An 18,158-nucleotide genomic window follows, 5' to 3' on the forward strand; every position below is an offset into this window, starting at 1 on the left:
ACCTGTGGGGAAAAAAATTACAAGTACTGTATTACTTTATCAATTAACAATTACAGCTGACTCTTCTTTGCCCTCATAGTGCACTTTCTCTCTCTCTCTCTCTCTCCCTCCCTCCCTCTCTCCCCCTCCCTCCCTCTCCAATTACTATATAATATTGTTACTGTGTTTGTATATACCAAATACTGTAACATTTGTTTAGTCAGGGTAGGGAATGCTACACCACATTGCATCCACAGTATAAGACTCATCTTTATAGCAAGTTTCCAATTATTCAATTTTAATTCATAGATTTAATTAATAATTACAATAAATCTGTTATGAAGGAATGAAAGAAAAATTGACAAAACACCTTGCTGATTGAACAATGTTTGATGATGCAGATAAATACAGGATTCAGTTATTCCTGGGAAACTGAATAGAATTATATCCTATATAGTTCACAGGGGAAAAGAGAATAGTATTTAAAATAAATTTAATCAAGACACTGAATCTAAAATAAGTGAGCTGAATAATTTAAAAGATCTACACACATTGAAGAGTCTTGTGTAAACTGTAGAGAATAAGGGATTGTGAACATCACATAAGTTTTTTTTTATCAGCAAATAATGATGGATGTAAATCATGAAAGGAAAGTCTAAAACTGGGTGGGTAATTTAAAGCCAACATAATGTCACATCAATACTAAGTCAATAAAAACCGAGAGAGAGAGAGAGAGAGAGAGAGAGAGAGAGAGAGAGAGAGATTGATTTAGTTTTCTTAAAGCATAGATATGGGACGTACCTATGGTAGCTCCAAGCAGTCAACATAGTGCCACTGTGGGTGTGGGTCTAGTGGCCCTACAGAGTTTTTAAGAGTAGAAATGAGAGTAGTTGGTCTTGCACACACCCATTGCTTTTGAAAACTTTTAAAAGTGCTGGAATTGAGAGAGAGAGGGAGAGAGATGCATATGTATGTATGTATGTATGTATGTATGTATGTATGTATGTATGTGTTTGTGTAAAGAAACTATGTTAAGCTGTCCAACTGACCTACCTTTTTCCACTCAAACAGGTGTCCTCTCACTATTGTTTTTCAGGAAGTGGGGGATCACAAGACCTTTATTAACATCTGCTATGAAACCTATGCTAGCATGATGGCTCAACAGTTAAAGACGTTTAGTTTGTCACCCCGAGTTCAAGGCCCAAGTGCCAATCAATACAGTAACCTCATTTTTTTTGTCCTAGCTCCTGCCCATCTAGCAGTTTGAAAACTCGCAAATGCAAGTAAATAAATAGGTACTTCAGAACACCGGTGCTTAGACTAGACATCGAACCCAAGTGTTGAACTCGGCCTCCAGCAGATTTTAAGATTTTTTATACCCAAGGAGGCCAGTTTATTCCTTCTGCTCTGTGTATTTACAAAGCCAAAACTTTGGCTCAAACTCTTTCCAGAATTCCCATATGGATACGGGGCTTCAAGGATTGTATTGAAAGAACCCAGGCTATCTTTTTTAAAAAACTTCTGGGTCTTCCTCCTTGTGTTGGTTTTGCTCCGATGTACCTGGAACTGGGCACTCAATCAGTCGAATGTTTGGCGTGGATTAACACCTTTAAATGGTGGTTTTGGGTGCTCTTTCTGGCAGTTCCTGGTAGCTACCTCTCCCTGGTGATTGCTGACTCTCATATTTCTTGTTGGGAGAGGGAGCTGATGAAGAAATTATACCTGCTATGTTTTACAAGGGATGCCCTGGGAGATTATGGCCTTAACGACGCCCAATTTAGGGTAGTCCAATGGCTTGTGGATATTGACTTGCAATATCTATGAGCCAGAGCTAACAAAACTTGCTCCCCTCTGATCTTCAGCCAATTTAATAATTACGGACTGAGGATGGCTTCCTATTTTTACACTCTAACCATTCCCAAGTATAAAAGAGCTTTCTTCCAAGCTCGCTTTAATGTCTTGCCCTCAGCACTACTGGATGGACGATTTAAGAGGCTCCCGATTAACGAGCAGCTATGCCCCTGTGACAGAGCTGAGGTTGAAACTGTGGAGCATGGCCTTTTATATTGCCCTATATATAACGCAGGCAGATCTAAGTTGCTGTCTCTCCTTGAAACAGAGCCTTCTAGATCCAATGTTAGTAATTTGTTCTTATATTGTCTAGGGGATGGCTCCTCATATATCACTTCTTTGGTTTCCAATTTTTTTTTAAGAGCTGTAACCATCAGAGGAGAATGCTGTAATTCCCCTTAGTCAAGTTTTTGGTGACCAATTGTTCAAGATTAATTTTCCCATGTTCTTCTTTTGTTGTACTTGTGTTTTGGTCTGTGACCGCAAATAAAGTATTATTATTATTATTATTATTATTATTATTATTATTATTATTATTATTATTATTATTATTATTATTATTATAAATAGGTACTACTATTTATACAGATAACAGCATTCTGTGCAACTTGGTGTATAGTCATGCTGGCCACACGATCACTGCAGTGTCTTTGGACAATGCTGGCTCCCTTGGCCAAGAAACAAAGATGAGTACTGCTCCCTAGAATCCAACACGACTGGATGGGGGAAATCTTTACTATTATGAAACATCAAGTACATCACTAAGGATGAGCATTCATTTGGGGGAAGGGGAATCTCAGAAATGTTAAGTAGAATTGGAAAAAGATATGGAGTTTACAGATGTAGTTCAGAGACAGAACACAAGTGTGAGAGAACAGTAAAGCAACTAGCTCTTTTTTTAAAGCAAATATTTGAACATAGTTGAAAGTAGGGTAAAAGCAAGTCTGGAACAAAGGCAAAGTAAAAGTACAGTATGTGAAAAAACACAGAGCAAGAGAATATCAATTGCCTGTATGTCTGTATATCTAACTATCTATCTATCTATCGATCGATCACATTTTTGGAAACACTCATCTCCTTCATAGAGGGAATTAGTTAAAAAAAATAACTGGAAAAACTTTAGGTGAACTTGTTTCAGTATTGGAAATGGAAGAAAAAAAGGCAATGTGCCCAGATGCACAAACAAGTGACCTCATTGAAAATATACGATGAAAATACATTAACAAAAATTTATACTGGAACAATGAATTTGTCTGCTCTTCTTTTTGCCAGCAATTGTAAAGTAAAATATGAGAGAATCTTAGATTGCAAAAAAGGAATAGAAAATAGAAAGTTCTAGAAAGACAAAAATGAATTTTTAGTCCTTTGTTAAATAGAATATCAAAATGGAAATAAGTACCATTATAGTAAAAAATTGAGAGAATTTTAATATTTATCCCTATGTGTTCAGCACAGTAAATGAACAGTAGAAACCATTCAAGAATATAGAAAAGTCTAGAATAGGTTGCAAGTTTTTTGCATTTTTTATTTTAAAAAAGTTCAAATTATGTTCATTACCTTAATGTTAACAACATTAAAGGAAGTAGAAAACAGGAGAAGTTGTGACATACTAACAAAAACATTGAACTATGAATTCTCTTTTAAAATCAATTGCAACCATAAAACCTAACATAAAAAATACAAGAATAAGGTGCAAAAACAAAAAGAACAAAAAATAGAAAAGAAAAATAAACATGTAGTTTAAAAAAAAGTGACTTTCCTCCATCACAATAAGTATAAATAATTTTAGTAATTTGTCACCTTCTTTTGAAATACAGCAAATGATCTCTTATCTATAAACAAATAGTTAAAGCCTCATCAGTTCAATAATGATGTCAGCAAAAAACCATTAATTGTTTATAGAGATAATAACAAATATATTTTAATTATACTAATATATACTAATACATTACAGTATTCCTTTAGAAATAATTTCCTAAACATGTAATCAGCACTGCCAAAACGGACAGCACCAATTCAGCATTGTGAACATATCCATTTAAACCTATATAGCACCTGAGTTAAGGTATTTAGTCACAAAGAATTTTGTTGGATACAGATACTTCAATCTACAACAAAAATATGTATATATAAAATTAAGAATGTCTACTGACTCAATGGCTTAGGCATTCTTAATTGATAGTTATTTCCTAAATGTTTATCTTGTTATGACATTTACCGAGTGGCCAGATTCTACTTTATAAAGGTTTGCCTTTTATAACTAAACAGGTTAAGCTTTCCTTATCATCTAAGAGATTTTACAATCCTTGAATCCTGTTGGGTAAAACCAAATTAAGCATGATAATCAGATTTTAAGACTATTTACCAAGATACATTTCAATTATTGATGCTTCTCTTGGATGTGCTTGAACTGAGAAGTTGTTTGATAACTTTTGCTTTTTAAATTTTGTGAAATGTTCTGGGGGCCGTGATCTCGCAAAAGTGGTTGGGTGCCTGAAGTCACATGAGATCACGGCCCCCAGAACATTTCATTCTCAGTGCAAAAGGCATTTTCAAGCTGACTGGATGCTGAAAGAAAAATTGTCCTGCTCTCCTTTGTCTCAGGCAAAGAAACCCTGGCAGAGATATATCTTTGTAAGGTAAGTACATCTGGCATGGCAGGGTGGGAGAGGGAAGCAGTCATGGGAAGCAGGGGAGGAGAAATAGGGTGAACTGATGCAGTGCCTCTGTGGTTGTTTGTAAGGGTGAACAGCTGCCATGGTGCTGCAACATTTTTAATTTCGGGACTTTATCATAAACACGGGGGGGGGCTTATCATGTAACTTCAAATGGTCACTAAGTGAACTATTGTAACTCAAGGATTACCTGTACTGAATCTTTGGTTCTTGTAAGTGAACCTCTGATAGGTAAATATCATCCTGAAAAAAAATGGGGTCTAAGAAGATATAGTAATATAAAAAATGATTCAAGTAACAAGGAATGAGAACTGGAGAATGTGGTTGGCTGAATGACATTAAGCAATATGAGGAAGTACACTTGGAGTCTTCAAATATAGGGAATGTGATACATATAATGTGGGGGCAGAGCCAGAATTTAGTAATAATATGGAAATGGTATCCATTATAGAAGTAGAATATACTGCAAACATGGTTCTGGTATTTTAGTCCAGGGGTCTCCAACCTTGGCAATTTTAAGGCTTGTGGACTTCAACTCCCAGAGTTCCTTAGACAGCTTTGCTGGCTGAGGGACTCTGGGAGTTGAAGTCCACAAGCCTTAAAGTTGCCAAGGTTGGGGACCCCTGTTTTAGTCCACTCATGATCTTAGAATAGCAGTAAAAACCTACAGCACTAAATAGTGTAGGTGTGGAATGCATACCATGAGACAAGATTCCTAGTGCTATTAGTTAAGAACAATGTATACTATCTATCTCTCTTTCTTAATTAATTTGGATTTTTTTTCCATACATGGAAATGTAAGTTGAAAAGATAAGGGGGAAAGTTGAAAAATACAGATCACAAAAGGAAAACAGTATGTGGATGTCTTAAAAATTCTGTGAATAAGGCTTAACAGGTAAGCAATCTAATATGTTTACCTCGTATTCTAGAGAGTTAGGCACACTTACCAAGTATGCAATAAATGGTCTTAATAGTAACATAATAATTGCTTCAGAGTAAAAGAGACTAAATATAACTGAATTGTTAGAGGAAAAACAAACCCCTTAAAAGAAAAATTTTAAAGATGTATTTTAGCATAAACTTATGTTGACTAATTGTCACTTCACCATCAAATGCATGAAGTGGTTCTAGACCACAAAATGCATATAAACTAGAGAAAAGTATGTGCCAAATAGAAGAAAGCTGTTATGTTAGCTCTTCAATATTAACTGAATTCATACATTATACTAAACCATATAATCATATTTTCACTGCAGATTCTTAAACAAATCAAAGTTCATGGCTAGGATTACCAGACATCTGGCAAAAGGAGATGCTCTTTTTGACCACGTTTCCCATCTGGCAGTCATAAGCTTAAAATCAAATATTGTCCAGCTTTATGAATGTCTTGGGGGTTTAGAATTATTTTTACATTCAAACTTAACTGTCTGCTTCTTTCTTTCCTTCGTCTATCAACAGGTTCAATAGCTTAGATATGTGATATTTATCTCCAGAAACCAGCACCAGCCCCTTCAAATCTATTATCACTATAGTATGTAGATCACATGACTCATCATCATTTCTATAGTGAAATTTGAAAAATGAGCCATCAGCAATTATATTATCTCTAGCATATGTTCTTGAAAATAAAGATTTGTTGGATAAATAGTGTGATGGAAAAATCAGTGTTATTGATGTTGGAAAAAGTAATTTCATATATACAAATAAATTCATTTTTGCAGGGCTTTTTTGCTATACTTTTCACAGGTGACCAGAAAGTTAAACAGAATAGCCTTCTTTTCTCATTCGTTCTCCTTGCCAATTGTCCATGTCCTCCTTTGTTTGTTCGTATATCTGATAGCCCTACACAGAGCAGTAAACCAAAACTGAACTTTACTTCCTGTTTAGAGCACCGTGTCAAACTCATCTCTCATTGGGCACAGCTGAAAATGGAAATGTGAGGAAGATGCTATGGCAGCAGACATTGGGAGCTACTACATAAACAATGTGGCATACTTTGTGAATGGTACAAGCTGCATCTCTTTATGCATTTATATAGTCTGTACGGTACTGCGTACATGTTTATTATTTATAAAATAAATGATAAAGTCACACACAGAAATATGCAACAGTTAAATTTCCCACAGGCAAGCCCCCCTGGATGAAGCAAAGGATCTAATTGATTTAGGTACAATCCTGCTGACTTCTAAAAGTGTTGACAACTTACCCCTGGGTAGACCTACAAAGGATTGCGCTGCAGATAGGAGCAAATTGACAAGGCCGAAACTTCTGTGCCCAAATATACTAAAAATGTGATTAAATTCATATTTACAATGCCTTATTTTTAATCAAGGAGGCATAGCCTGCCATGAAAGGGTCAGGGTTAGGGTTAGGATTTTGGATCGGCTGTTAAGGCTTAGACCAGTTTTAGATAAAACTCAAGAGAGTCTCTCTCTCTCTCTCCCTCCCTCTCGAGAGGGTCCGCGCGATTACCCTCCGAGGAATCTGGGGACGGGCAAGGCGGCTGCCAAGAGGCCACGTTAGGCGAAGCCTGAGGGAGGCTACTCACTGTGCGGGTCGCTCTTCTCTCGGACTCCGTCCACTCGGCCGTCAGGGTTAATCCTCAGAAAGAAGCCTCCGTTTTTGCAGTAGAGCCGTTTGGGATCCTTAAAGTGTCCAGGCGGGAAGGGGCCACCGCTACCGCCACCGCCGCCGTCGTCGGGAAAGGTGGTGATGCTCCCCGCAGCCGCCATCCCGGCCGGGCCCGGCGCCCCAGCCGAGGTCTCCCCTCTGGACGCCCTTCCGCCAGTTCTCCCCGCGACTCGACGGCTCCCTCTGCCAGGGCTCCCTCTGCCGCGGCCCCCCAGTATCGCCTCTCGACGGCTGCCCCGCGGAGCGCCTGCCTGAAAGGGAGCGCTCCCTCGCACGGGAGGAAAGGCGGCCGGGGGCAGGAGAATGGGGCGTCCGCTTTGCCCCGAGTCGGGCCCCCGCTTTTCTTCTTCTTCCCAAGCTTTTCAACGTCGACCCGCAGCTCCAAGCTGGACGCCCAGTCAGTCCTTTTAGCCAGGCGGTCGACAGAGCCCGGCCGGCTAAAGGCTTCGCCGCCTGCTGTCGTCGCCCACTGCAAGAAGCCAAGGAGGGAGTCGCTACCGCCTGTGGCTGCCTCGGGAGGCCCGCTCAGTCCGCGCTATTATTTACTTGTTTGTTGCCCCCGGCCGCCCCCGGTCCCACCTCCTTCCTGCTCTCCTCCCCACACACACACACACACACACACACACACCTTCCCCTCGGTGCTTCCCTGCGCTGGCTCTCTGCCCGTCCCCGGTTCGAGGGAATCGCTTGCCCTGGCTCCGCTGCTGGAAACTGGCAAGGATGGAGAAGCGAAGAGGTTCGTTTCTTCCCGCCTCCTTCGCACGCATCCCTTCGCGTAAACCCTACCCGTTCCAGCGCTCGCTCCGCTCCGGGGCCCTTTTTGGGCCGCCTGTACAAATCCCGAATTTGGCAGTTGTTCCTGCGCGATAGGTCACCACTGCTGCCCCACCATTAAGACGGGCCTCAGGCTAATCTAGAGGCCCCGGGACGACCGGCCATCTCTCAAGGGGTAATTCGCGGTTCTTTCGCGACAACCGATGGGAACGTTTCCAGGGGGCAACGCTTCCTCCTCCTGCCTAATGATACCCAAACCAAAGCTGTTTTGAAAGCTCGAGGTGGTTGTGTAGCGCTAAGGGATCAGAGGTGCCCATTTCCCTAAGAGAGGTTTTAGGGCTTTGTTTACTTATTTATTTTTATGGGGAGGCAATGGAGGCAGTTGTTGTGATCCCATACATGGAGAAGCGTTTATACCGCGTGGTACAGTATTTGTAATCATTAGTTGGATCAATACTTTCTATTCAAGAGAATAAAACTTATAACCCCAACTGTTAATTGCTGCGAAAAAGACAACAAAACCTTTTGAATGTTCGGTTTTTCTGCATACATGTGACTAAAACTATCTCTTTTCCACAGGTCCCTAAAACTAGACAAAGAAAACCCAATTAAACAAATGAGTAAAAAATATCACACTTATTTGATTTATTGAGGAAAATTAACCAAACGAACATTTTCTATGGCAAAAGTATGTGAACTTAAAGGATTATGAATTCATTTGAAAGGGAAATTTGAATCAGGTATTTCAGTCCATGAGAGAATAATCAGGTGACAGACCCTGTTTAAAGAACAGGATTCAAGGCTTTCACTATCAAGCATCTTATCTTCACAACACAGGTATATGGAATTGTGTCATGACTCAAACAAAGGAGTCCGAGGACTTCCCAAAAACTATAATTGATGCTCACCAGACTGGAAAGGTTACCTGTAACCTCGCTACACAGCAAAGCTCTAGATTTCAGTATGCCTTAAGTAAAGCTTGGCAACAGAATAAGTGTTTGGCCAATGTGAAGGATGAAGGAATGACCATGGAATTTTACTTGTTGGGAAATTTTCAGAAGAACTATTCTGGTCAGTTGGAAAGTTAAGTCCCATAAAGATTTGGGAAGAGAGGAGGCCTTAAGAAATCACTATGATCCTAGTTCAGTGAATTTCTACATTGGCCATTCCTACACTAACCATAAGTAAAATAAACATAGACTTAGGGCAGCAAGGTTAGGGGATGCCATAGAGTTTTTCCCCATCATGCCATAACTCTTTCATTACCACACCTGTCTTCAGGGTTTGTTTGGCTTTTTGCCTTTATTTGCTATATTTGACTTTAGTGTGCACTGTTGAAATTTTTTATTGGAAAATTTTTGTGAGTAATTATCATTTAAAAGATAGGTTTGAAGTTGTTATTAAATATTACATTTACTTTCCTCTTCATGAAGTGAGAGTCTCATTTTCCCAGGGGCACCACAATGGCCTGTGGTTGGGGCATCAGTTGGCTTCAATCCACCTATAATCTGGGCACTATATATGTTTATAGCTAAGAATATGAATGGCTTGGTTACCATATGACACTAAAGAAGAATCAACCACAGAACAAAAAAACATTACCTCTTTTCACCATAGAGCATGATGCTTGGAATCCCATAAGATTTTGTCCTCTTTTTAAATTAATGATGTATGAGTGCAGTATTCTAGAAACTATTTGAAGTATGCCTCATTGAATACTATTAATTTACACAAAGCAAAACCTAGTTGCATTTTTGTAAGCGCCTTGTGCTTCAACTATTTCAGTGAGATTAAGTTACATTCTTTCTATAACTGTACCCATATTACAAAACAATCTGGCAACTGAAATGTGCCAGAATTCGTTTCTGTTGGATGATAGAGTAGGGTGATCTGCTTATGATACTATTTATATTTCAGATGTATGCAGGTGATCATTGTGGACCTGTTGTGGACCATTGTGGACCCACAATTCCTGTTACTAAGTGAAACATTTGTTAAGTAAGTTTTGCTCCATTTTACAACCTTTTGTAGGAGATGACCAGTCTGAGCCCGAGGGAGGGGTCAAATGTATCATATGTCATGAGTCCTTGCATGCCCACAAGAAATTTAGGTCCAGCCCACCTTGAATTCCTTTTTAACTCCTGCACATTTCCTTTGACCATTAGCAGTTCAGATTCTTGTAGAGAGCTTAAGCTTGCAGTAAATCTTTACACTCATCTGAATTGCCTGAGTCTCCTGATTCTCCCTGTACTTTCCACCTATCTTGCCACCATTGTTAATTGAATCACTGCAGTTGTTAAGTTAGTAACTGTTAAGTGAATCTGGCTTGATTTTGCTGGCCAGGAGGTGGCAAAAGGGGATCACATGATCCTGGGATGCTGCAACCATCATAAATATGAGTTAGTTGCCAGACGTCTGAATTTTGACCGGGTGACCATGAGGGGCTGCAATGGTCGTGTGAAAAATGTCACTTTTTTCAGTGCCGTTCTAACTTTGAACAGTCACTAAATGAACTGTTGTAAGTCAAAGACTACCTGAATACAAAAGTCAATAGTCAAACATATACAGGAATTCATTATTGGTAACTTTCTAAAGAAACTGGAAACATTGACACCAGTACAGAAAGGCTTCTTTTAAAATCACAGTGCAGTAATAGACTCATTTGTCTTAATCGTCCCATCCTGAATGTGATTCTGCCAAAATTCACACCTTGTCTCATTCATTCAACTTAGACTCACCTTTCAATGATGAGGAGCCTGCTGGGCAATCACAGGTGCTGTGCCAATTTCACGCTGAGCAAAAATGATTGAATCAACTCCCTAAGTGCTAAACAAATAACGAATTTGGCTTATGTTCCTATGAAATGGACAGGAATCAGATGTGCAATCATGTTTATTTGCAAGATATTAACTCTCTGCTGGAACACAACTGGAATGATTAGGTAATGTTATGATCCTGGAACAATGGAGTCTCCTGTTGATTAGGTCAAACCCAAGATTATAAAAAACTAAATGTGTCTAAAACGCAAGATAATTATTATATGGCTTGACTTGAATGTAAATAATGGATTGAATGATGTACATATGGAAACCAAATAATTTTTTTCATCTGAAAAAAGTTACTAACTGAAAATACTATGTATTTGTGTCCTTTAAAGCAGAAAATGTTCTTTCTGAAAACATCATTTTTGGAAATGAAACATTTTCCTACAGACAACACACACTGACGTTGTGATGTAGACTTGAAGATGTTATGAATTAGTTTATGCTATAAAAATAAACTGCAAGTTTTATAAACAAAATAGACATTAGGGCACTCAGGGATGCAATAAGAATGCTACAATAAAGTTCTTATTATTTTGCCAAGGACTATTAATTATACGTAGTTTTACATGGGAAAATACAATAGCAAGAAACATTATTTATGATTTTGTAGATAAAAATATATAAGCAAAATTGGACTGAAAGTAATTTCTTATCAGTTTGGGGACTACAAAACAGTGTGTGTTATAAAAGTTATGATGTAAATCTGGCAAAAATATAGTGTAACCCTGAAAACATGTGGAGTTGCAACATTGACTGGATGTTATAGCATATGATTTCCAAAGGCAACTTGTGTGTCATCACCCTGTATTATAAAATATCACATCTGTAACTGGGCAGCTGCTCACCAGATCAGGACATCTGGGTTTTTTTCTGACTTTATTCTTAAATTTGGTTTTTCTTTCTCAGTCAAGTGACCCCAATGGGTCATAAGTTCAAAGAATTCTGCATTTTAAGTATTGCACATTTCTAATTAATCAGAAATTTACATGACTTTTTAAAAAAATCACGGCATTACAAGAACATTCTAAGCAATGTAGAGATGCAATATGATCATTGCAGACTTTAGTGGTGATCAAATCTCTGGCAAATTTATTATCGTATGATGATAATATAATGATCATACTTTTTCTCTTTTTAAATGATGCCTAAGTGCCTAAAACTTTCTTAGCTGAAAAAAAAACCACATAGTTAATGAATAACAATTTTTAACAGTTGAATTAACAAAGGGCTGAACTCACAACATTTCCTAAAGTGAAATATTAATCAACGCTATGTTTAAATAACACATCACATGAAGGGAATGTTCTCCATTCTTGATAGTTTTCTTCTCCCCAAAGAACAGAGACATAAACATTCACTGCTTTCTACTTTGCTTTCACTTCACTCTACAACTATTGCAGTAAATTCACAGCATGAGGCCCAACAAGGGATTCTAAGTGCTTAGTACTTAAGTCATGTTGCAAGAGACTTGCAAAGCAAGAGCCACTGAGTACATCTCAACAAACAAAACAGTACATAATTACAGCTTATTGTACCATTTATTTCCCTTAAATCTTTCTAACAACGCATACAATGAATTTTTATTGCCCTGGATGAACAAAAGAAAAAAGCAAAGCTTTCTGTGAAAAACTTCTTATCATTTGGTTAATACTTATTAATGTTAATACTTATTTTTAAAGTTTTTTGTGTGTTTAATTTTCAGTGTTCCATATGTTTATCCACAGTACCTTGTTTTCCCATTAACGTGGTGTTTTGAATTACCCTACAGACAAGTGTGAAGGATGTTTGTTTGTGTTTATTTTCATGGTCATGATGTGCACTGAAGATGGGTTTGATTTTGTTGTATGAGGTGCAATGACAATAAAGTAAAGTAAACTAAACTAGTATTGCCTCATTATGCAAAAATTTTAAGATCACTATCACTTCTGTTATGTCCTTATGCAAATGATATAAATCACAACAAATGTAATAGAATTAAAATAATATTAGCATACACTTAATTCTCTCATTCAACTGTAAGTAATTATGATTACTTAAACACAATAGATTTGCAACTATCCAGACAGAAATTTGGTCTATTGTTTTCTAAGTTTCTAAATGAGATCCCATTTAAATTGAAGGTTCACTGTATCTAGTCTTCATATAGGTTTCTGCTTTGTCTTTGCACAACCACCACTTTTGTTATATCCTAGCTTCTACAGCCCCTGCAGTTACACCAACCCAGGTTCCCACTGACTGGACAATCCTTCAGATTGCCATCATAGAGATAGTCTACTCTAGCTGCTAGAATTTTCCAGTTTTGTAAAAAGGTGAAATAATGATAACAGTGAAACAATGGGACTAACTTCCCCTACCCTTTCCTTGTCTCTCTTGAATATAATACTGGAAATCAGCATTTTTTTGATCATATAAGAAAGTAGGTGAGAGACTCTTAATTGAAAGTCTTCTCCCCCAAGATCCACTACTAGAGACTCCATTTGTGATACCTCTTTGTACCCCACCTGATGATGAAGATACGAAAACCATTTGTTTTGCAACAGTGATTCAGAAGCAATACACTACAGGAAGATAGGAATTGACAATGGAACAAGAAATTTCATGCAAGCATTGTTTTCTGCTGATTCTAGATTGGGTGCATAGGACTTTAACTCAGTTGTGGGGGAAAATATCCCACAGCACTAACTTCCAGTTATTGAAGCATAAACAATAGCTGAGAACAGATTTTTTGCTGGAGAAAATCTGGACACCCTTTTAAACAGACATGCATTCATTTTTCTTGTGCATTTAAGAACTGCATATTCTTCCTCCCATCTCTGAATTTCACATAATATAAATGCATATAATACATTCTTGAAACATCAATATTTCTCCTCAGTGTTGGAACTCTATGTCTAATGACCAGGATATTCTTTGAACCCAAGTTTATTAACGGACAAGAATTGGACTGAAGAAAAAGAATGGAGATGGAAACAAATTTTGATTTAAATTTAAATTAGATTTAATTACCAGTAAGTTTGCTCACCAGTTAATGATTAAAAATTAAAATTATTTATACATATTGTAGAAAAGCAGAGGGATACTCCTCAGATTTTGAGGAAGATACTTACCTTGGAATCTAAAGTTAACGAAGCTGAAAATATTCTCGGTCAACAGCTATGAAATCGAACAGTTAGCAGTTTGTATTTGATTTGGCTATCTAATTGGCTGTTCCAAAACCCTTTGAGGATGGCTTTCTTAAAACACTGAAAATGTTAGTAATAATTATAAATAAAATAATTAATATAACTTTAATAATAATTAACCTAATCACTGATTTTATTGATTAGTTCAAGTTGGTCCTCAGACTAAAAAAATATTTTCTCACCTCACTGTATTTTTCTTATTCATTTATTCCAGTTAATAGACAGGTCTCTTATTCCCTACTTTATTACGTATGTGTAGGGTGTGAAAGAATCCAGGGAGAAAAATTAGTCATTTGTACTACTTGGGTGGGTTTCTGTTTGTTAAGGAGTCACTACCCAACAGCAATCTGGCTCACTCTTGTTTTATAGAGCACTTCCATTCCAGTAATATGAAGTTAATCCTTTAACCAGCAATACAATTCTACTGAGTGCAGGGTCAAGTCTGGTTTGCTGAGGTCACATCTTATTCAAAAAAACCAGGATAATATTTTCCTATTTTGATAAGACATTAGTGGGTGGTGCTGGACTTTTCTTAAGTCATAAGTTTTCAGTCAATTTCTACACATACAATTTGGCTAAAGAGAAGCTAATGATTAACAAGATAACTTAGATAAAGGAAAAGGAAATTGTTAAATCGTGGGTAAGAAGACGCAGAAGGCTCCGATCTAGTAACTTCTTTATTTCGCTATTTCAGAACTGGGGTTGGCAGCTGTGGCAGCTGTCTTGTTGGGATATGGGAGCCTCTCCCCAAGCTCCTGGTGATTCCCTGTAGCCAAAATACTCCTCTTTTCTAGCCATCAGTTTGTAAACTAGAACACTGCATCTGTCTCTCAATATCTTCCCATATTATTCTTTCATAAGGAACTGTGCAGTCCAGGCAGTCCATTAAATTTACATAGAAAATTGAATGATTTGGGGGTGTAACTGCCAAGTGCACATGCATACATATAACTTTAATATAAAATGTGTCAGAGGAATGTGCTATAATGACAGATTAGGTTTATGGTATGAACTGGTGAAGAATGCGAATCAGAGTGGACAGAATTTGCTTTTAAAAGACGCACTCACACTGTTCAGTAGTCGAACTGAACTTTGAATGTGTATTTGTTTTCATTTCTTATTTTTATCCTATGGCTACATGAGTACTACTCTTTTATTATATGCTGTAATGTTATGCTTGGATTAAAGACATGTGGGCTAATTGAAAGCACACTTTCACAATCCCCAAAACATATGGCTTTTTGCAGCCTAGCTAACGTAAGGGATAGTGAATAATAATGGCAAAACTCTGAGGAGTGGAAAAGTCTGGAACAAAATTTTTTGCAGTTGGCATTGCTGTCAGGATGAAGTGTCTAAAATACAGCTCTAAATTACTTCAGAGAGGAAGCATGTCCAAACTGTTGTAGCCATGTAATTCTGCTGCACTTAAAAGCTGTCTTAATTGTCACTCAGTTTGTATTGTATCATATTTTACCAAGATAAGACCCTTAATACAATAGCATTTAGACAAAAATACTGCTCCATAGTCTTTTACAGCTCTCACTAAGTGATTTACAGAGTCAACATATTGCCCCCAAAATCTGAGTCCTCGTTTTACCAACCTCAGAAGGATGGAAGGCTGAGTCAGCCTTGACCTGTGGGCAGACTGCCTGCAATACTGCATTCAAAACAAATGCTCTCTGACGGTTGCCACTAAGGCCCTTAATGGTGCATTTAATCCATCATGGTTTTATGGAGATTTTTTTAGTTTTTTAGTTTTGTTCTACAACTCTCTCTGAAATTAAATTAAACCAAATTAAATTAATAATATATTTATTCAGATAAACATTGCTCCTGTTCTTACAATATGTTTAATTGGATAATGGAACAGTACATAGGTGTGTTGTAGAGCCATTACAAAGAGGTCAATTGACCCAATCGAATAACCGTGGTAGAATTATAATTTAATTCAAAACAAAACTCCCTTGACAAGTGTAGTCATATTCCTATACTTCCAAATACAGATAGCTTCCAGAGAGGCCTTCCATAAAACAAGACTCCAAAGCATTCCTCCTCCTGTCCACCCCCCCTCCCCAATCTCTCCCATTTCTTCAGAATGCAACTCCAGTGACTGTTGGGTCCATTTTCCTTTTACTGTTGCCATAACAATGGAATATAAATCACCATCATTCCAGCTTGCTTTCATGGGCTCACTTCAGCTTCATGCTTTATCTTGACTTAGGATTTAAGCTGGGGAGTGGGGTGACAGGGACAGATGCCTAAATGAATGCTACTCCTTAATGGTGGCTTACAGATAGAACCAAAAAGCAAAAGCAAGAAGTCCATTAAGCCATCAGAAAGGAACCACCAGAATTAAACTACAATGTCTATAAAAAGAAATTGCACTTTCTTGTTCACAGAAGAAGGCTGGCCTTTTAATTGCCTTTATATTAGTTGTCAGTTTTTATTTTAAAAAGGGTTGTAAAGGTTATTTTAATTTATGTGTGTTATGGGAAGTGGAATCCTGAACATACAGATTCACTGTTCCTTTCGCATGATTCTTAATTACATAAATGCTGAATCCTTCTCAATCTAATATCGAACAAATCCTAAATTTTACATGGCCTACTGCAAGAGATTGTGGAAGTTATGGTCTAAAGCTGAACTAAGCTGTTTGATGCTCTTCATTATTATTTTTTAAAGCAAACTATCTGGACACATGTGGAGTGCTTCAGATTGGGGAAAGCTATTCCAGGCCTGGGCTGAGGAAAACACATGGATTGAACCAAAGCTGGATACCTAAAATGAGATACAGCAATAGCACTTAGACTTTTATACCGCTTCATGGTGCACTCACAGCCTTCTCTAAGCAGTTTACAGAATCAGCCTATTGCCCCCAAACAATCTTGGTCCTCATTTTACTGACCTCAGAAGGATGAAAGGCTGAGTCAGCCTTTAGCCAGTGAGAATCGAACTGCCATACTGCTGGCAGCAGTCAGCAGAATTAGCCCTCAGTACTGCAGTCTAACCGCTACACCAGCACAGCTCTTAAATTGATATGAGAGCTATCAAGAACAAAGGGGAAACCAGAAGTTAGGATCAAAAATCTGAAGATTCATTTTAGGCTAGATAGAGCAGGGGTCTCCGTCTCCAACCTTGGCAAGTTTAAGACTTGTGGACTTCAACTTGAAATCCACAAGTCTTAAAGTTGCCAAGGTTGGAGACCCCTGAGATAGAGCATATTATCTCAATATAGGCAGAAAATTTTGTTCTTGTCTCCAGGAAGCCAGTTGGGTAAAGTTCATCCCCCAGACCTTGTAGTCATGTGATTCACTACAGGGGCAGCAATTAACAAATCCAGCCCATGAGATTGGCAACATTCTCTGAGACGTCTTCTGAGATTTCGGTTGCTCTCAAATATTGTTTGGGATTCTCAGCACTTTCTCAGAAAATTGACATCCATTTTCAAAAAGGAACATTAAGGGATGCCAATAATTATAATTCATCTCTAACCTCTGCGAATGAATGCTTGACAGTCTTATGGAAACAGTAATTGAAACAGACAGGTTTTTTTTTCTGAAACATACGTTTTTATAATATCTCAAAAGCTATCTGCTTTAAATTGAAAAGTCTTTTGATTTATTGTTTACTGAAAGTACAAATCTGTCAGAAATAGAGGCAGTCAGATGGAAAAAAGATGAGATCTGAAAGCAAAGAATTTGGCACAAGATGAAGTATAAGAGCAGAATATCCTTCTATGTTCATAAACATATATAATCCATGTAACAAAAAAGTATGAAATCATTAATCATATTTTTAAAAATAGGGAAGGTATATTGCCTGCCTAAATCTTGTAGCACCAGAGATGCAGTCTTTGGGAACGTGTTGCCACAAAAAAAGGCTTTAACTCACATTCTCATTATCTGAATTATTTTTATGGAAATATATAAAGCAAGTCTTCAGAAGATGATCTGAACTTAAGAACAGCACTGTAAACTTGGAGAGAGAAAAATAAAAGCTAATGATGTTGATGTAAGACCATTGAAATGGCAGCTTAAAAAAAACATATACATAAATACATAAATAAATACAGAAACAAATAGTCTTTATAGCAGCTAAGGGAACAGTAATTTAGAATAATTTCCAGAAGTGCGCTAATCAGTTTCCCAACCTTTTCAGCTTTGAGGACCATTTGGGGGGAGGCAGAGGGAATGGTCCTGTGTACACAGCGGGTATGCATGCGCAGCTCCATTTACATGAGT

At 37.7% G+C, this 18,158-nt stretch overlaps 1 protein-coding gene across 1 annotated transcript in view; it reads right to left on the minus strand.

The window, feature by feature from the left end:
• The window catches only part of FGF2 (fibroblast growth factor 2), a 16,395-nt gene extending 8,231 nt beyond the window's left edge, over nucleotides 1-8,164 (minus strand). Inside the window, exon 1 of the mRNA XM_026697837.2 lies at nucleotides 7,054-8,164. Coding sequence (XP_026553622.2) covers nucleotides 7,054-7,237 — 184 coding nt within the window. The 5' untranslated portion in view covers nucleotides 7,238-8,164. The remainder of the gene's footprint in view (nucleotides 1-7,053) is intronic.
• Nucleotides 8,165-18,158: the final 9,994 nt, after the last annotated feature.

This window comes from Pseudonaja textilis, chromosome 6 (genome assembly GCF_049901715.1).
Source record: "Pseudonaja textilis isolate UNSWEBS1 chromosome 6, rPseTex1.2, whole genome shotgun sequence".
Lineage (NCBI taxonomy): Eukaryota > Metazoa > Chordata > Lepidosauria > Squamata > Elapidae > Pseudonaja > Pseudonaja textilis.